The sequence below is a fragment of the Erythrolamprus reginae genome, chromosome 1 (genome assembly GCF_031021105.1).
Source record: "Erythrolamprus reginae isolate rEryReg1 chromosome 1, rEryReg1.hap1, whole genome shotgun sequence".
Lineage (NCBI taxonomy): Eukaryota > Metazoa > Chordata > Lepidosauria > Squamata > Dipsadidae > Erythrolamprus > Erythrolamprus reginae.
This window is the reverse complement of record NC_091950.1, coordinates 351,697,522-351,718,889: the sequence shown is the minus strand read 5'-3', so window position 1 is coordinate 351,718,889 and position 21,368 is coordinate 351,697,522. Positions and strand designations below refer to the sequence as shown.

Here is a 21,368-nt window from a genome sequence, read left to right as displayed (position 1 = left end):
ATAATCATGTATAAACAAAAAGGTTTATATGCATAATAATAATAATAATAATAATAATAATAATAATAATAATAATAATAATAATAATAATAATAGATTTGTATGCCGCCCCTCTCTGAAAACTCAGGGCGGCTCACAACAATCATAAATAGTGATGGGCGAACCGAACCCGCACAATTCAGGTCCGTACCGAATTTTGCGGTGTTCGGTATGCCGAACACGAACCCCAAATTTTTTCAAACTTCAGGCAAAGTTCGGGGTTGTGTTCGGTGTTTGGAGCTTTGACGTCACCGGCAGGTTGCTAAGGACACCAAGGTGATCACTTCCTAGATTCCATGGAATCCAGGAAGTGATCACCTTGGCGTCCTTAGCAACCTGCCGGTGACGTCAAAGCTCTGCCCCCGGAATCTCTTCACGGGAGGGATTCCCCAGCTCCTTCTAAGGAGGTCTTCATGTAAAAATAAACATTGTTATTTTTACGAAAAAGGACACCGCAGCGCCGCTGCAAGCAAAGGGTGGTCCTTTCACGTAAAAATAAACATGTTTAAGCATGACGGAGCTTCTGTTTGGTGATCTTCATTTCAAGTGATATTTTTGATTATGTTCAGTCTAGGACTTCTTTGCTTGTTATTTTTGCAGTTCATGGGATGCATAACCACAGTTCAAAGGCATCCACCTATCTCCCGAAGGACACAGAAAGGAAAATGACAACAGTAGCAAGAGGAATCTACAATGATCAATATCAATATTAAAAAAAGGGAAAAAAAGTTCATAAATGTTATCTCAATCTGGCTATGCTAGGAGATAAAGCACCAAAGGAAACTTACAACCTATCAAGTTGCAACATGTTAGAAGTTTAAGAGGACTCTCTTAAACTCTCTCTTTCTCTCTCTGAAATTTCTACAAAACGTACCTTAACAAGTCAAGACTTTATGAGTGTTTTTAGTGATATCTGTAGGGCCAAATCCAAAAAGTAAAAAAAAAAAGTTGGTTGCCACTGGAGAATGAAAGATCTACAGTAGTCCCTCGCTATACTTCACCTACTGCGGCTTCACTTCATCGCGGGTTTCTGAGGAAGCCGATCGGCAGATTTAAACAGCCTGCCGAACTCGATTGGCAGGTTTTTCAAAAAAATAAATAAATCTAAAATTGTAAATACAGTGATCCCTCGATTTTCGCGATCCCAATCTTCGCGAAAAGCTATATCGCGATTTTTCCACCCGATGACGTCACTCCCTTCCTTTCTCATCTTTCTCTCTCTCTTTCTCTATCTTGCTTCTTCCTCTCTCACACTCTCTTCCTCCCTCTCTCATCGCTTTCTTTCCTTCTCTCTCTTTCTCTATCTCTCCCCCTCTTGCTGGCGGGCGGCAGGCGGGCGGGCGGGCGAGCGGGGGCATCAGCGAGGATCCGGGGTTTCCCCTTTGCGTGGGCAGCGGGGAAACCCCGATCTTCGTCTGCTCGCTGCTGCTGCGGCTGCCAAGCAGCTGATCTGCTCGGCAGCGCGGCAGCAGCGAGGAGCCGAATCGGGCTTTCCCCTTTGCGTGGGCGACAGGGAAACCCCGATCTTCGTCTGCTCGCTGCTGCCGCGCTGCCGAGCAGATCAGCTGCTTGGCGGCTGCAGCAGCAGCGAGCAGACAAAGATCGGGGTTTCCCCATCGCCCACGCAAACTCCACCATCTGCGCATGCGCGGCCATGGAAAAAAAGGCGCGCATGCGCGGATGGTGTTTTTACTTCCGCAACCCTACATCGCGAAAAATTGATTATCGCGAGGGGTCTTGGAACGGAACCCTCGCAATAATCGAGGGATCACTGTACTGTATTTAAATACTGTATCTAAAATAAATACTGTGTGGGAAGGGTTTATAAACACTTAAAACAATGAAAACTTACCAAACAATTACAATATAAATACTTAAATAAGTACTATCAGTCGATAAATTCCCCATCGCGGATTTCACCTATCGCGGCCAGGTTTGGAACGTAACATCAGCGATAGGTGAGGGACTACTGTACCTCTTTCTGTGTAACATCAACATATCTAAAAAAACGATGGTAATCATTACTGCCTTGATTTTTTTGCAAATATGCTTTGACACAGAATAGTTAATTATTAAAAGAGGTATATTGATTTTTCATCTCATACTACCCTAATTAAATAATTAATGATTTATTTACGGGGCACATTATTTTAGTGGGTCATAAGTGGGTATGAAGTTATATTGGGCTGCAAACTAGATGCAGGCAGGCAAGAGGCAGCTGAGCCCACAGAAGGAAGGTGGTCATGGCAAAACATCTCAGAAGAGACATTCACTACTTTCTTGGACTGTAAAGACAGCAGGTGGTAGCAGGAAAATAATGTACTTTCAGACTTACAAAATCCCATTAATGTATCTTTATAGTAAAGTAGAAGTAGTACTTCTAGATGTGTGTTACCTAACAAAGCTGACCTCAATGCTACAAGTCTAAAAGTGTAACTATCCCTTCACTTTCTCTCCCTTTGATACTTTCAACGCCCACATTTCTTCTGTGGATTCAGCAAGCTGTTGTCTGACTTGTGTAGTCTGTAGCTCTTCTACCTGTCTCCCAAGGTCATTTTCACTTACCATTACATAGTCACACAACAGCTGAGGAAATGTACAATAATCATTTTAACTTTGGCTTAGTTTACTGTTGGTATCCAGCTACTGAAGTAGATAAATCTATTTTCTGACTGTCAGTTCCATTTATTTAAAACCAGAGTATTTACAGGACTGCTCTTCACAGTATCTCTCTACATATTTTGTTTTTCAAAAGGGACTTTTCTCCCACTCTACAAATGAATGGTATACAAAATAGTGCCTCTTGGTGGTGGCATTCAGACAGTGGCCTAATTAGGCCCTTACATGCCTAATTTCTTCTCTTTGATTTCAGATACAAGCAAAACATGTGTTTATATTGTCACAAAGAAACTGAAATAATACGTATAACTGATATAATTTTTGGCTATTATTTTTGGACTTTTGTAATTAATGTGGAGTGAAATATTTACAATGTTTATAGTAATCATTAGCCATCTTGTGCACTTCTACTACTAGCAGAACATTAGAATACAAATGTTTAATAAAATAAATTTGTAGAATCCTGCTATAATCTTTGTTATTAGGGCTTCATTTGTTTGCGGTAAAAGCAAGTTATACAGGTATGTCTAAGCTTTGTTCTCATTTTTTCCACTACTATCAGTGCTACCACTACTACTAATATTGCCACTACTATTCTTGAGTGCTGGCTGAATTTCTAGACAGAGATTTATTCCTATGACTTGGATAAATCTCTAGCCAGATGGCTGATTCATATGAAATTGTTAAACATCAGAACAACTTTTGCGTATCTTGGACCAATGCCCCACATGAGGTTTGAACCAATTACATGCTTTTATTTTGTATTCCACAACAATGATGAACATGGAAACCACAAAATTTGCATTATCATCCTAGTTCATCTTGACAAATGTTATCAGACCATGCTTAAGTCCCAGAAAGTATCTAGCATGTAAAATAGTTGTCAACCAACAAGAAAGTGGGTCAAAATTAGTGATATACAAATCTGTCACTTTGCTTTTTTAAAAAATACAAATAAACTTTCCATTACATTTATAAAGAACTTCATAATTTTTTCTAGTAAGTAAAAAATAAACCTGTCAGACAAGCCCATCCATACCAGCCAAATTCAATATTTACAACACTGTGGGGATCAAATTATATTTACATTACCATGGGGCTGTGAAAAGCAAAGACAGGGAATCAGAATTCAGCACCCAGATGTTTAAGAATTCAATATTCAAATTCCTCTGGCTGTCTGGACAAACTTATTTTATTACTTCCCAGTCTGATTATTTGTTCCATTCCTAAGACTCTATAAATCTATAAATTAATTTTTTTATACTTTTATAAGGATTTTACTGTTTTGCTGAGTTCTTATGTAAAAAAACAATCCAAAAATTGAACTTATTCCCATTTCTGACATTGGCTTGGGATTTGGAAGGGTTATAGTAGAGAACCATTACTGAAAGTTAATTCATGGTCTGAAGACTGCAATTTCCAGGCCTGAACGTACAATCGCAAGGGAACATGATAATTGGAGCATCACTGGTTTTAGCCTTAATGTTTTTAGATTTTTTTAAAGTCCCACCTTTCTTTTTATGAATGGTTAACACACCTAATACACTTTCCGTCTCCTATTTTCTCCACAGCAATTGGTTGGCCCAAGGTCACCTGGCCAAAGACTGTACTACAGGTAGTCTTTAACTTATGACCATAACTGAGCCCACAATTTAAGTCGTAAGTTGTTAGCGTTGTAAAGCAAATGCTACCTCTGCAACGAAGTTGAAAAAACAATGGTCCGCTTAATTAGCTGTTGCAAGGAAATCATGCAGAAAATGAAGAGGCTTACATGCTTTGGGACTTTAGATTTAAAATGATCAAGCACCTGCCACTTTACACCCAAGACAAAATAGTCTAGATAGTCGCTACTGCAATATCTGGAGGCAGCTAAAGAGAAGAGAAGGAACAGGAAAAAAATCACAAATATAAAGACCTGCAAATAGAAGTAAAAGACTATGGCAACAAAAGAGCATCAAAAGTAATATGTGCAATCCCAAAACAACTGGAATACCACTTGAATTCCATTGGCAAAATCACCAATAATCAATTGCAAGAGGCAGCTTTACTTACATCTTGAGATAATAGCTTTAATACAATCAAAAACATCTATACTGACTTAGCAAATTGAGAAAAATCCATATCCAATCTAAACATCTGGCTAGGTGACCAACCACATACCTGAAAGGCAGCATGCAATCTCAAAGAACTCAAAGAAGCTATGCAGCAGAGAATCTATCCATATTAGAGAATCCAATGAAAATAAGTAGACCTGTCTCTACTATTAGGAAAAATGAGATCATTGCCTTAGGGAGTAAATCTTTGGTAGCAATAGTAACAATAAAATCAGCCACCACCTCCCTCAGACCATTCACTTTAATAGTATTGAAGGACTGTGTAAAAACTCCAAGCCATCATGCTATCCTCAGCTATGATAAAGAAAAATACCCCATCATCTGTATTTTTCATTTGCGATGGAGTCATCTTTTTGTACACAAAATGGGGAAAGAGATGCTGTTTTTCCTTGCCTGCAAAGCAAAATAACAGGATTCAGCCTTGAAAATTAGGCAAATCACTTTTTCTTCCTACTTTCAGCTTCTCAGCTTTCTTAACTGGATGGTTAAAAGTCACACAGGTTGGGAGGAAAGGTTAATGATTCTATTCCTATATCTTCTCTTCTCTTCTTTCTTAGATATATTTTACTATGAGTATATCCTCTATAACCATCATCATGTATTTTACTATGTGTATACCCACTAAAACCCTCATTGTGTATTGGACAAAATCAATCAATCAATCAATCAATCAATCAATCAATCAATACATTGAGATTAATGTAATTAATGTAATTTTAAAAGGAATATCAATGTTAATTTCTACGAGGTATACTGTATTTTTTGGAGTATAAGATGCACCTCCCCCCCCCCAGTAAAAGAAGGTAGAAATTTTGGTGCGTCCAAATACAGCCATCTTTTTGCTCTCCCGAAGCCCCGCCCCAGCATCCCATTTTTGGACAGAGGGTCTGGGAAGCTTGCAGAGAGCTCCTGGGTGCTGGGGGATGGCAAAAATGGACCAATTTTTGTAAAAAATTAGCCTCTTTTTTTTCAAAATCAGCCATTTTTGCCGTTCCCCAGCACCCAAGAACGTCTTGCAGGCTTCCCAGGCCCATTGCCCACTCCATTTTTGTGAAAAAATGGGCATAAAATGGGCCATTTTTGCAAAGATGGGGCTGTTTTTGCCTTCTAATGACCCCATCTAGCATGACTCGGCGAGGAATTCTGGGAGTTGAATTCCATTAGTCTTAAAGCTGTCAAATTTGAAGACCCCTGGGTTAGGGGGTTAGGGGTGCAAGGGTATTCAAACTTAGCAAGTTTAACTCCTATTCCTGAGCTAACATGACTGGAGGAGGAATTCTGGGAGGTGAAGTCCACAAGTCTTAAAGCTGTCAGGTGTGAAGTTTGTAAAAAGTCTACATGTTTGCAAAAAGTATTCTGCTACACTGGTATTTTATTAAATTACTTTTATTAAGTAATTAAATATTACTACACCATTTGGTTCAGAATACCCTTTTCCTTGTTTTCCACCTCTAAAATCTATGTGCGTTTTATACTCTGGTGCGTCTTATACTCTGAAAAATACGGTAATTATGAAAACATTTTATAGCAAGTCAAAGATCTCTGAATAGCCTTGAGCAAACTGAAATTATCTCATAATAGTGGCTTCAACTGATTCAATTATATAAATTGGGTTTTTGTCTTTAATATCTATCTATCTTTAATATCTATTAAATATCTATGACCTTATATTCTTATTTTGGGGTCCATTTATAAAGGAAGGGTTTAACACTTGAAATCTTGGCATATTTTAGGGTCCACATATATTGTATAATGCTGTCATTGGCTGGATTCTTACATTTCCATAGTTGCTAGCTTGTTTTTGACTGCATGTTACAGTTACTGCATTTAAGGTTAATGCATCATGGCTTAGCACACTATGTGAATCTAGTCATTTAGTTCATTTTTAACACATACATACATCTATATATATTGCATGGGGGTTTTTTGGCTGAATTTGAAAATTTTGGCTGAATTTGAAAATTTGAAAACAATGTTATAATATATATATATATAACATAGTTGCTGATAATTAAAAGGGAGACCACTATAGATCTATTTCAGGCTTATTTGCCTTCATCAGGTAGCCACACCCTTTTACTGGGATTTGAACCTGGGGCTCTGCCTTGTAAAGCAGAGGTCTTAGCCATTAGGCTACGGGCTCAACTCATGTATCAGCTTGTACTAGGGAAGTGTGATTTATTTATTTATTTATTGGTTGAGACACCCTGGTACATTGAAGGAACATCACAGCTCCTTTTTTGTCTCTCAGCCCCAGCAGGGGCTGTATTCCAAGGCAGACATAGCCGACAACAATAATCGACAGATGTAACATATATATTCCTATATATACACATTCTACATCAATACACAATTGTATGTTAATACATGCAGTTTACAACTCAAACAATGCAGGTAGACATAAGAGACAATTGCTTAAAGTGCAATACAACATATTAGAAATGTCAAATTTCTAAAAATTGCAAATGTACGTAGAAACAGGAGAAGGCAACACTTACATTGGAAAAATGAAAAGTGCAATAAAATTAGAATTGACAAATATTTTCATTTGTAGATACTATCAGAATATGTACATACTGATGGGAGTTTATCAGCCTTTCCATCTCATAGTCTGCTCTAAACTTTATTGTAGCCCCCCAGCCTTTTTAGTTCATTACATACCATTTACTACGTCTAAAATTATTATAAGTAAGTTTTCATGCCAGAATATACAAGAAGCCTTTGTAGGATCATAATTCTTTTGTGAAGGGTGAGCTGTTAACAATGTCCTAAATTATTTCCCTGATTTTTTTTTTGTTTATTCGCTTGCAGCTCGATAGCTCATGCTTCCATTTGCTGCCCATTAGATAACAACAGTTTATGATTCCTTTTTGAACTATGGATAGTTCTAAGTTTTGACTCCAAACAATTTCAACAACAGAGGGCAAAGGGGAATATGGCAAACTGCCCGGGAAAAAGCAAGCTGAGTAGACTTGGGAATTGGACACAAAGACAATAAGCCTTCAAGCCAGTATTCATTAAATAGTTTTATATGCATTGGAGATGAAGTATCGTTTAATATACACCACATGGAGACTTATACGTAAATCATATATTTATACAGTGTCTACATTCAGATTGCCATGTGCAATCCTGGTCCTCTTGCAATGGCTAATGAGTGGGAACACTGTGACTATGAAGAACAAGTAATGTACTGTTTTTTAGAACACATTTGAATTGTGAAAAAAGAAATGCTATTTTCTCTTAGGTCTACTCTACTTGTGTAGAACTTGTGGTCACTGCATGAAACTGCATGCCAGACATCCTTGTAGTCAAATGGATCCATTCAAAATTTAATACTATTCTAGGATACAGTCAGATTATCACACCTGCAAATTCACAAATTATCTTAAAAGGTCTCTGGATTTAGATTCACAGTTCATAATCATAATCTGATTTAGCTCTTTGAGCCACAGTTTAGTGCAGGATGTAAATGTATGTAACTGTCTGAGATAGTATAGTTAAATGAAATCAAGAATATTGATTATCCAATTCATTCCATTCCTTTATGTCATATCCCAAAGGTGCTTTTTCAAGAGGCAACTGAACTTTTGGGTTATTCTTTGAAGATGTCTTCATCCAAGACACAGAGGAGCTGAGGATGAAGACATCTTGGATGTCTTCACCCAAGAAACTGGTGAGAAATGTCTTCAAAGAAAAACCAGAAAGTCCACTTGCCTCTTGAAAAGGTATCTTTGGGACAACTATGACCTGGATGACTGAGAAATTCCAGAGACTTTTATGTCATAGTTCAACAAATAACTCATTGAAAGATTGGTTTGACACATGTGTTTAGACATAAACATGACTTATTTTTGATTTTATGCAAAACCAGTCACTATGTATTTGTTATTGAATCATGGTTCATATCTTACCATATTGTGTTGGACTATCATAAACTGGAGTTAAATTGTCTTCAAACCATTTAAGATTATATTAAAACAAACCCCCTTTGTATATCTTCTTAATAGAAATACTGTACACAAAGAAGTAAATAAGAAATGCAGCAAATAAACTGAGAAATAAATATATAAATTACCTAGGTGGATAACCAAAGGACTGGCAGATCTAGACTACAAGAAGACACTTGAACATTTGAAGAAGCAGGTAGAAATAGAATCATTGAAGTTCAGATCTGAGATACTAAAAAATCATCACAAAAGATCCTTTTCTGTTGTGGTTCCTGGAAAAACTTGGTCTCCCCAGGTCAGATTCACTCCCACCCTTTTACCCTTCTCTCTCTCTCTCTTTCTATCCTGCTTACTTTTATTTTAACTATTGTTTAAACATTTTATATTGTATTTTATACAAAGTCTTTAAGCCACTAGAGTCACCTTTGGTGAGATAGGCAGCATACAAGTTTAATAAATAATTGTAATATGGATCTGGATCTGAAAAGAAAGCATATTCTTATTGTGAGGATTTTTATCCTTTTTTCCCTTCCTTTTTTCTTTTTGCATTCTCAAATCAGTGTCAACTCCTGATAATTTCATGGGCAAGTTTCCTTGGCAAAGGTTTTGAGAAATAGTTTGCCACTGCCTTCTTCCCAGGGCTAAGGGAAAGTGACTGGTCCAAAGTTGCCCAGCTGCCTTTGTGCCTAATGTAAGCCTAGAACCATACTCTCCTGATGTCTTAACCACCATTATAGCTGGCTCCACCTACTGTACTATACTAAATACAATATATAAGCATGTGGTACTTTTCATGTATGGAATAAATGCAATATTATAACATCTAATTACGAGTCTGCGGAGAGGGGCGGCATACAAATCCAATAAATAATAATAAATAATAATAAATAATAATAATAATAATAATAATAATAATAATAATAAATAATAATAATAATAATATTAAAATTGTTATTTAGATACAACAGTTATTCTGATTTGTATTTTTTGTTCTGGTACAAATTATGAAGACAAGCAAAGCTACTACTACTCTTCTAGCAAATTTGTGATTTGAGCAATTCAACTTTTAGATAAAAACTGATATGCTTTATATTAAAAAGTCAAACGTCTCGTTTTAAAATGCTCAACTTGCTACATACAGGGCATTTTTGAAAAACATATTTTAATGTTCCACAAAACCACTTAAACACAAGACATGGGTGAAGCAATTGCACATAATAAACATTAGCTCTATGAGTCCGTGAAAAAAAAAACACCTGAAAAGAAATCAACATGCTCCTTAGAGTAACAATTAAAAAAAGACATTAAGTAGGAAAAAGGTAATGAAATGATGCAATACAAAATATTAAAGAGGTAGGTCTGGTGTGAACTCAAGCAATTTTGATTTGGTCTCAAAATGGTGGAAAGTCTTAAGCATAAAACTTATCAGGAAAGACTTCATGAACTCAATCTGTATAGTCTAGACCAGCGTTTCCCAACTGGTGTGCCGCGGCACACTAGTGTGCCGCGAGACATCGTCAGGTGTGCCGCGGCGAGAGGCGGCGGAGGAGAGTGGGCGGATCGGGCGGGCAATGGGGCAGGGCGGAGAAGCCAGGGGCGCGTTTGGCCGGAGGCACCTACTGCCGCACCTCCCTGCCCCTGCCTCCCCACGGTGCCTCCGGCCAAACGCACCCCTGGCTTCTCCGCCCTGCCCCATTGCCCGCCCGATCCGCCCACTCTCCTCCGCCGCCGCCTCCTGCCTTGGGGTGAGCAATCCGGGAGTCCGGGACTGTGTGGCTTTGCGCCATGAAGAGAAAACGGCCGACTTTTCCCTGCTGCCGTTTTCTCTTCATGGCGCAAAGCCACACAGTCCCAGACTCCCGGATCGCTCGCTACTCCGGTCAGCAAAGCCATCTGCCCAGGAAAGCGCCGCGCTGGCCGGAGAAGCGAGCGATCCGGGAGTCCGGGACTGTGTGGCTTTGCGCCATGAAGAGAAAACGGCAGCAGGGAAAAGTCGGCCGTTTTCTCTTCATGGCGCAAAGCCACACAGTCCCGGACTCCCGGATCGCTCGCTTCTCCGGTCAGCAAAGCCATCTGCCCAGGAAAGCGCCGCGCTGGCCGGAGAAGCGAGCGATCCGGGAGTCCGGGATTGTGTGGCTTTGCGCCATGAAGAGAAAATGGCCGACTTTTCCCTGCTGCCGTTTTCTCTTCATGGCGCAAAGCCACACAGTCCCGGACTCCCGGATCGCTCGCTTCTCCGGTCAGCAAAACCATCTGCCCAGGAAAGCGCCGCGCTGGCCGGAGAAGCAAGCGATCCGGGAGTCCGGGACTGTGTGGCTTTCGGTCGGGCTAACGGGAGGCGGCGTGAGGCCAGGCGCTGGGGACGTCTGGGAGGGCGAGGAGGCTGATGGCTGCTGCGCACTCCACTCTCTCTCCGGCTCTCTCTCGCTCTTTCTTTTTCTCTCTGTTGCTGGCGTGGTGAACGAGAGAGAAAGAGAGAGAGAGAAAAAGGAGGGGAGAGAGAATGAGAGAAAGAAAGCAAGAGAAAGAGAGGGAAAGAAAGCAAGAGAGAGAGAGAAAGAAAGGGGGGAAGGAGGGAGAGGGAAAGACATAGAGGGAGGGAAGGAGGGAGAGAGAAAGAGAGCAAAAAAGAGAGGAAGAAAGAAAGAGGGATGGAGAGAAAGAAGGGAAGGAAGGAAGAGAGAGAAAGAGGGAGGGAGAAATAGAGTGAAATGGAGGAAGAGATTTTTTTTGTGTCCAAACTTTTCTTTAGCCCCCCCGCCCCCCCCCTTCAGTGTTCCCCAGAATTTTGAAAACATGAATAATGTGCCGCGGCTCAAAAAAGGTTGGGAAACACTGGTCTAGACCAGCGTTTCCCAACCGGTGTGCCGCGACAGCTCCAGCTGGGCGGGGCGCTGCCGGTGCCTCCAACCTCCCGGCTCCTGCCCGATGCCGTGGTTTCTGGCGCTCTCCTGCTGGGCCCCAAAGAAGGAAGGCAGGAAGAAGGAGAGCTTCATTCTTCGCGCCTTTTTCCCGCCTTCCCTAGCGTCGGCGGCAAGTGTCCTTTGGGGCCCGGCGGGAGGGCACTGGCAGCGGAAACAGGCTGCCGGCTGCAGCGGCCCCGGGCACCGTTCCCTGTAGGCTGCGCATGCCAACGCACCCCAAAATGCCCCCCCCCGCGCACCCTTTTCCAGGGGCGCACAGGGAGCCGCGGTCGCCCGCCTGCCCGATTTCCCTCCGTGCGGCTGAAGACGCGATCCACCGCCCTCGCCAGCCCGATCTCCCTCCACCCGGGTGGGGAGGTGGATTCGCCGCCCCCGCCAGCCCGATTTCCCTCCAGTGGCTGATCTCCCTCCGTGTGGGGGGGGGGACGAACCGACGACCGGGGGCTGTCCGTCCGTGTTGGGTGGTGCAGGGCAGGCACAGGCAGCCCCAGGGGAGAACAAGGGAGGGAGAGAAAGGAAAGAGAGAGAAAGGGAGGGAGAGAAAATTGAATGAAGGAGGGAGAGAAAGAAAGAGTAAGAAGTAGAAAGGATAGAGAAAAAGGAAGAGAAAGGGAGAGGGAGAAAGGAAAGAGGGAGGAAGGGGGGAGAGAAAGAAGATATGAAGGAGGGAGAAAAAGAAAGAGAGATAGAAAGGAAAGAGGGAGAGAAAGGAATGAGAGAGAAAGGGAAGGAGAGAAAGGGAATGAAAGAGGGAGAAGGGGTGAGAGATAGAAAGGATAGACAGAAAGGGAGAGAAAGGAAAGAGAGAAAGGGAGGGAGAGGAAGGAAAGAGAGATGAGAGAGGAAGGAGGAGACAGAAAGAGAGGAAGGAAGGAAGAGAGAGAGAAATAGAGCGAAAGGGAGGAAGAGAGATTTTTTTTGTCCAAACTTTTTTTAGCCCCCCCCCCCCCCCTCCAATGTTCCCCAGGATTTTGAAAATATGAAAAATGTGCCGCGGCTCCAAAAAGGTTGGGAAACACTGGTTTAGACGACAGAAGGGAAAGGGGGAACATGATCAAAACATTTAAATATGCAATAGGGTTGAATGAGGTTCAGGAGGAAAGTGTTTTTAATAGGAAAGTGAACACAAGAACAAGGGCACACAATCTGAAGTTAGTTGGGGGAAAGATCAGAAGTAACATGAGAAAATATTATTTTAATGAAAGAGGAGTAGATGATTGGAACAAACTTCCAGCAGACGTGGTTGCTAAATCTACAGTAACTGAATTTAAACATACCTGGGATAAATATATATCCATCCTAAGACAAAATACAGGAAATAGTATAAGGGCAGACTAGATGGACCTTGAGGTCTTTTTTTGCAGTCAATCTTCTGTTTCTATGAGTCTCTGAAAAAAAATGTAAAGAAAGCAACATGCTCCTCATAGTAACAATTAAAAAAAGACATTAAGTAGGAAAAAGATGACGAAATGATGCAATACAAAATATTAAAGAGGTAAGTCTGGCGTTGTGTGAACTCAAGCAATTTTGATTTCGTCTATAATAATAATTATTATTAATAATAATAATAATAATATATCAATAATAATAATTATTAATAATAATAATAATAATAATAATAATAATAATATATTAGATTTGTATGCCGCCCCTCTCCGAAGACTCGGGGCGGCTCACAACATAACAATAATACAATAATAATAATAATAATAATAATAATAATAATAATAATAATAATAATATATTAGATTTGTATGCCGCCCCTCTCCGAAGACTCGGGGCGGCTCACAACATAACAATAATACAATACATTACAAATCTAATAATAAAATTTTAAAGTCAATTAAAAAACATTAATAAACATAACCGGTGTCATAAAGTCACCAACTACACAATCGTACACATTCAACCCAGTTCATCATACAACACAAATAAATCTATAAGGAAGATATATGCAAGGCATAAGCAATCATCCTGGAGGTAAGATTTTCACATATTTGGAATGCATAACTTCTTAAGGCAGCACGAAATTGCAGTTGGAATGCATAATTCCTTAAATCAGCACCAAACACCCATCTCTCTTTTAATCCCTATGGAATAAGGATATTATTTGAAGCTCAGACGGACTTCTTTCAGAGGCTACTTCTGAGTTTGTGGCTCACATTAGATCAGTGTTTTCCAGCCTTGGCAACTTGAAGATACCTGGACTTCAACTCCCAGAATTCCCTAGCCAGCGCTGGCTGGGGAATTCTGGGAGTTGAAGTCCAAATATCTTCAAGTTGCTAAGGTTGGGAAACACTGCATTAGATCCTCTTCCGACCTCCCTCCTTATCCAAAAACCTCCAATTCCATGACCTAGCTTACTTTCAGTTATTCAGCGCTAAGACAGCGTCCATCGATTAAAAATAAATAAATTGACGCCCACCTTCCATGACAAGACATGCTGTTTGTGACCAAAAAAGAACGAAACGTTTCTTTAAGTAACAACCCACCCACCCCCGCAAACTCAGCAGCCCCTGCTCCCCAACTTAGTATTCAAACTAATTAACTGAGGGCGCTCAGCTCCCACGTGCGCGCGCGGGGAGGGGGCGTTTCCCCAACCGGGCGCTTTACCGCAAGGTACGACGGGTAGTGTTCATTAGTTACCGTTGCTAGGGCCGGCCTTGCGCCCGCTCGTTGGATTTATTTATTTATTTATTTACCACGTAAGAACTTGATTCGCGGAGATGGTGAAGCAGACGATCCAGATTTATGCCCGGGTGAAACCTTTGGGCAAGCGGCAGACTCCCGGGGTAGGTGAAGCGACAGGATCCATCAGGTCGGGCCCGGAGACGGTGTTGGGGAGAGTGGGTGAGAGCCAGGGCAGTATAGAAGTGCCGAAAATATTGTCCCAAAAGTGCTTTAAAAGCTATGACCAGGATGAGTGAGAATCCTCATTGACACGCTGAAATATTGAGGGAGGGGGGAGCAACAACACATAGAGACTGCGCGTGGAGCAGAGCGGGGTTCAAGTGCACTAGAGTGCCTTCCGTCCCCTGTCCTATTGCTCTCCTATATCTCCTATACCTTTCTTCTATTCCTATATCTCTTCTTCTATTCTTTCATTGATATGTTCTATTACTATATCTTCTTTTTCTATTATTTCTTAGATATATTTTACTATGAGTATCTCCTCCATAACCATCATCATGTATTTTACTATGTGTATATAGATATATACCCACTAAAACCCTCATTATGTATTGGACAAAATAAATAAATAAAATAAATAAATAAATAAAATTTAGCTTGGCATCTTAAAGATGGGTGGACTTCATCTGCCAGAATTTTCCAACCAGCATGGCCTAACACAGGGGTAGGCAAAGTTGGCTCTTCTATGACATGTGGACTTCAACTCCCAGAATTCCTGAGCTAGCATGAATCTGAACTTCAAATACGAACTAAATAATCAAATTATCATAGATAATCCCCACTCGGTTAAAGACCTCGGTATACTAATAACAAAAGATTTAAGTGCCAAAGCCCACTGCAACAACATACCCAAGAAAGCTTCAAGAGTTGTAAACCTAATCCTAGGTAGCTTCTGCTCTGGCAATTTCACACTGCTTACAAGAGCTTACAAAACTTTTGCCAGACAGATTCTGGAATACAGCTCATCTGTTTGGAACCCATATCGCATCTCAGACATTAACACCCTTGAAAATGTCCAAAGATACTTCACCAGAAGAACCCTTCATTCCTCCACTCAAAATAGAATACCCTACGAGACTACTTTCAATCCTGGGCCTAGAAAGCCTAGAATTAAGACGCCTTAAACAAGATCTAAGTATTGCCCACAAGATCATATGCTGCAACATCCTGCCTGTCAGCGACTACTTCAGCTTCAACCAAACCAACACAAGAGCACACAACAGATTTAAACTTAATATTAACCGCTCCAAACTTGACTGTAAAAAATATGACTTCAGTAACCGAGTAGTTGAAGCGTGGAACTCATTACCGGACTCCATAGTGTCAAAAGCATTCAGAGAGTACAGTTGATCCAGAATGTAGCCACAGGAGCTGTTGTGGGTGTACCTAGGTACATCCACACTGCATCAATCCTTCGTGGACTGCACTGGCTCCCGATTAATCTCTGGGCGTAATTCAAGGTGTTGGTCATTACCTTTAAAGCATGACATGGCTTCAGGACAGACTATCTTCGAGACCACCTTGTAAAATGATAGGAGAAAATAATATCTCTATATTTATAATTATTCCATCTTTTCCACCAGTTTTATTTGCTTAGTATCTGAAAAGGCGGTGGGGGGGGGGGATACTGGACTTAAGTGAATAACAAGTACTGAAGGTCATCAAGTTAGAAATACTTTAAAGAGGCATAGATTCTGTATTCATTTTGCTCCAGAGAACCTAGGGTTGGGATTCTGAAGTGTGATGAAATGGAATTGTTTTGTTTACTAACTTCAATAGGTAGGCAGCTTTGTTATTTAATTTTTCTTCAGCCTTACATTCAAAATTGCTTGCCCAGTTTAAACTAAATTGAGACTAAATAAAATAAAAATTGGAATCTTATTCATAGTTACTCAAAATTATATACTACTGAAATGCAATGATTACTTCTAGCAAATGTCAAATTAGCCATTTTACTGTAAATTATATGGAATAATATGCATTTAACTCATTCCTATATTTTAGGCATTATTTTACTTAAAGTTAAATCTCTTGTACACCTGTTATGAGAATTGCTTGCACATCTATTTCTATTAAAATTATCCTATCTAAACATAAGGATAAATGGAATGTTTACATTAATTAATAGAAATTATAAGATTGTATTTATGTATTAAATATATAACAATTGTTAAAAGGAAGATTTTCCTTTGTAAACTAGTCGTAAGCTGCACGTAAATTACACCTCCCTTCGGGTAGTGCAAATCGTAAATAATGATACCAAATATGTTATGTATAAAGCAGGATGCTTTATTTCTTTCTTTCTTTCTTTCTTTTTCTTATCTTCTTATCTTTCCTTTTCCCTTTCCTTTCTTTTCATATCTGTCTTATGTATACATATTGTTATTATGTTATTTCTTGTTGTGTATTTTTAATGTAGATATTTAATTTAAAAAATTCAAAAAAAAAAGAAATATTTTCAAATGGTTACATGTATTTTGTAGATATATTCAACTGATGAAATTGAGACATCGGCGTGTGGTCTGGAGATTATTGTACCACATGATTTGTCGGATGGATTTGTCAATAACAAACGAGAAAGCTATAAGTTTAAGTAAGTTTAATACTTTGGTTGCTTGCACATTATTATAAAATGTTTAATCATTTCATCACATAGTTCCAACTTTTTGTTTTATTTATTTATTAATTTTATTTGCCACCCATCTCATTTCAAAATGACTCTTACTGTTTTTATTTATGAATGTTTAAAATATTGTTTTACATTTCTAAAACATTCAAATGTTATAAAGTTTAAATTTCACTCTATACAAAGTTGATATCTGATACTTTACATAAAAAGTTAGTGAATATTACATGTTTATGATTTTTATAACAGGAAAATCCATTACTTCACATTTCTACTTCTTAATGAATAAAATAGAACAAAATCATTACAAGCAGTCCTCAACTTATGGCTGGACTCCAAATGTAGACCTTATGACCTAGATTTGAGGTTCTAATGCCCACCCCACCCATCTTCCCCCATGATCACAATTTGGGTACTTGACAATGGTTTGCATGCCCAGATGTTTGCAGCCTCTCCACCCCTCTCCCACAGTCAAAAAACATGCCATAGCAAACAATGGGATTGCTAAACAACTGTAGCATTTATGTCTAAGGTGTTTGCTTAATAACCAATACAAAGAAGGCCTTAAAATTGGACATAGTCACATGATGGTGTGCCTTATATAACTTACAGTTGAAATTATGGACTCCATTTCTGTTGTAAGTCAAGGATCACCTGTAAACAAAGTCTGTTCAGTAATGTAGTCTATCCTCCTGTCAGAATGGACTGTTTTGTCAATTTTGATACAAATAACAGGAGATACTTCTCATGTGACCAACTAAAAACCTTTTTTCTCTTTCACCAGTCCATAATAACCCTTCAGATATCTGTCAATGGCTAACATCCTACTTGGCTTTTCTGAAGACTATTTTCTTCAGGTGTTCAATTCCTTGAATTTTTTTCTTACAGGTCATACTTCTGATTATGTTGCCTTCCTATAAATATGTTCCAAATAGTGTTACATACCCAACAATAGATATAATAGATATATATTAATAGATATAAAATTCCTTTATAAGGTTTCTGTTACACCATTTTAAAACTTTTTTTCTTAAAGTAACTACATTCAGATATTTTTTGTTTTTTCCCCCAATTCAGTGTTAGCATTATTATTTCTTTGATGATGATGATGAAGCAACATTATAGTGCTTATGGCTTTGACAAAACAGACAAGATTGTGAAAAGCTATCTTTTAATGTCCAATCCAATGTACCTTTATTGGAAAACAAACGTGATGGATTTGGATATGAAATGTGTTTATTTGTAGCCCACTTTGTATATGTAACAGTGGTATGGAAATTACTGTTAGAATATATATATATATAAATTCTTTATTACTCTGCTTTCCTTCCCAGAATCCTCTTGGAGAGGGTTCTTTGATATCCAAGGACTAGAGACACCACAGCATAGCAGCAAAGCAAATCTGTACAAAATATTTGATTGCAACAATCACCTTCCCCAACAACAAGCTATTTATTATCCTCTAGGTCAACTCCACCCTTTTGGGTTTTGCAAGGTGGTGTTGCCACATAAGTATGTCTCTAATAGTCCTTTAATACTTATTCTCTTACTATATTTAATTTGAACTAACGTCTCAACGTCTTTACAAAATAACATACAGTTTTTGTCTTTTTCCAAACATTTTTGTACTAATTGGGATGAGGTGCTGCTTCAGTGTGGTTGTTCCTCTCCTAGTTGTTACTGGGCTTTTAGCAAAACTCAGAAATGCCACCAGAATAAGTATTTTTGCGCTCCTATAATAGCTTCCAATCTCTGCTTCCCAGCATTCACCTTTCCCGTTACATGCCCCTCTCCCACTTTGCCTTAACATTTGCTTTTCTAAGCTCAAAAGACTGGGTGAGGCAAGGCTGCCTCTGGAAGTCAGTGTCAACAGTGAAAATACCAGGGTGTGGCACACTTAACCAGACAGCTGGAAGACCAGCTTGAATGCCTATGAGTATATTTGTGAGGGAATGGGGAATGGATAAATGTCTGAAGGGGGGGGGGGAGCTTTCTGCATAGATACCACTATTTTTGAAAAGAGCAGGCAACCCTAATCACTGAGGAGGAGGAGGTAGAAAACATCCAGAGAAAATGTAGGGATAATGGAGGTGAGTTAAACAAGAGGAAGAGCATAGAAAACATCCAGAGAAAATGTAGGGATAATGGAGGTGAGTTAAACAAGAGGAAGAGCATGTTTCACTGAACAAGCAGAAGTCTATTTTGTTAATATTAAATACTGATTTTTAATGTATGAAGCATCAATATTAGTAGCTTAGAAATTAACTTCTAACCAGCTAGTGCATAACCTTATGTATGTATGTTTGTATGTATGTATGTATGTATGTATGTATGTATGTATGTATGTATGTATGTACATTACTGTTAATATGGCTCTGTACTACATCCTACAACATCTTGAATCTCAAAAGACCTACACAAGGGTCCTCTTTCTAGACTTTGGTTCAGCATTCAATACCAGACATTCTTCTAACCAAACTAAATCAGCTAGTGATACCTGAACACACTTGTAAGTGGATCACGAGCTTCCTAACTGACAGGATACAGCAGGTGAAGCTAGGCAAAATCACATCAGATACCTGTACCGTTAGTAACAACCCCCCCCCAAGGCTGTGTACTCTCACCATTTCTCTCTATATACCAATGACCGCATCTCAAACTATCCATCTATTAAACTACTGAAGTTTGCTCGATGATACAACCGTGATTGGTCTCATTTGAGGCAACAATGAAACCGCACACAGATGGGAGGTTGAACAACTAACCTTGTGATGTGACCGGAACAATCTGGAACTGAACACACTCGAAGCTCTAGAAATGGTGGTGGATTTAGGAGAAAGTCTCCCATTCTACCACCTCTTGCAATGTTAGATAACGCAGTATCAACAGTAGAGACTTTCAAATTTCTAGGTTCATATCTCAAGACCTAAAATGGTTACCTAACAGCAGTTTTCTGAAGACTAGTTTACCAAGGAAGTGGAGAGATTAAATTTCAAAGGAGGATGTCCTTGACCTAAAACACCATGGCCTTAAATATGGCAATTTATAATTAAAGGAGGGAATTTTCTATTTGAACGGCTCAGACATGAGAGATCCTGCACAGTCCACATATCTCCATCCCATGGTGATACTTCAGTGGTGGGTTCCTCCTGGTTTGGACCTGCTGGTGATGTCATGATAACATCACCAAACCAGATTGGTCAGTGCTGGTCCATGGGCGCCATCACCTTTTCATTTAAAAAAAAAAATCCTTTTTTTTCCCTTCTGAGCATGCGCAGAAACTGAATTATGGCACTTTGCAGTCACTTTGCAGTCACCATCATTTTTTAAGCTTTCCTGAATTATTCATTATTGCAAATGCATGTGCACAAAGCACGTACACACCCATGAATCACACCTATGTAGCGCGGGAGGGAGCAAACGGGCAGCGAAGTAATTTGGTATCCACCCCTGTGATACTTATACATTCAGATTTCTTCCCCTTCATATCCTCCTTTTCCCCCATTTCATTACTATTGTCAGTGAAAATTGAATTATTTTCACTTGGTTCTATGGCAGGAAAGAAGAGATATATGTCTCATTCTTTCTTCCTAGAAAAGAAAATTAATTTTGATTTTATTTTCATTTCCTTTACGTGGAAGAAATAAGGTTCTGTGAACATCATATTGGTGGCCCAAATTTTAATATAAGCATCATCATCTATTCCTCTTTTCCTCTTCTCTCTCTCCTTCCCAACTAATTTTTTAAAAAAATCAGTATTTTTAGTGAAGTGGAAAGGAGCTACAGGTGCCTAGTGATTAAATAAAATAAGTTAGTCTTTAATATAGCACAGGACTCTTGTCCACTGTAGTGAAGCAACAGAATGCTTTTAAGTCATTTGTACTTGAACAAAATAAGTTATTTTAATGGGAGAGTAGAGAGAGAATTAAATATGTATTAAGAAGTGTTTATGGAGATGCTAAAACATCAATAATTTATTGATATTAAATTATGGAAATAAAGTACAAGACTTTTAAAGTACAGTGATACCTCGTCTTACAAACTCCTCATCATACAAACTTTTTGAGATATAAACCCGGGGTTTAAGATTTTTTTGCTTCTTCTTCCAAACTATTTTCATCTTACAAACCCGAGCCGCCGCCACTGGGATGCCCCGCCTCTGGACTTTTGTTGCCAGCAAAGTGCCCATTTTTGTGCTGCTGGGATTTCCCTGAGGCTCCCCTCCATGAGAAACACCACCTCCAGACTTCCATGTTTTTGTGATGCTGCAGGGGAATCCCAGCAGCGCAAAAACAGGCGCTTTGCTGGCAACAGAAGTCCTGACATGGGGTTTTCGGGTGAGGGGAGCCTCAGCAAAATCGCAGCATCACAAAAACATGGAAGTCTGGAGGTGGGGTTTCGAGGA

General features: G+C 39.5%; 1 protein-coding gene across 2 annotated transcripts in view; it reads left to right on the top strand.

The window, feature by feature from the left end:
* Positions 1-14,219: 14,219 nt before the first annotated feature.
* Positions 14,220-21,368, top strand: part of KIF6 (kinesin family member 6) — a 149,877-nt gene continuing 142,728 nt past the window's right edge. For both annotated transcript variants that reach the window (XM_070734267.1, XM_070734266.1), the window contains exons 1-2: positions 14,220-14,438; positions 16,821-16,930. In XM_070734267.1, coding sequence (XP_070590368.1) covers positions 14,373-14,438; positions 16,821-16,930 — 176 coding nt within the window. In that variant the 5' untranslated portion in view covers positions 14,220-14,372. The remainder of the gene's footprint in view (positions 14,439-16,820; positions 16,931-21,368) is intronic.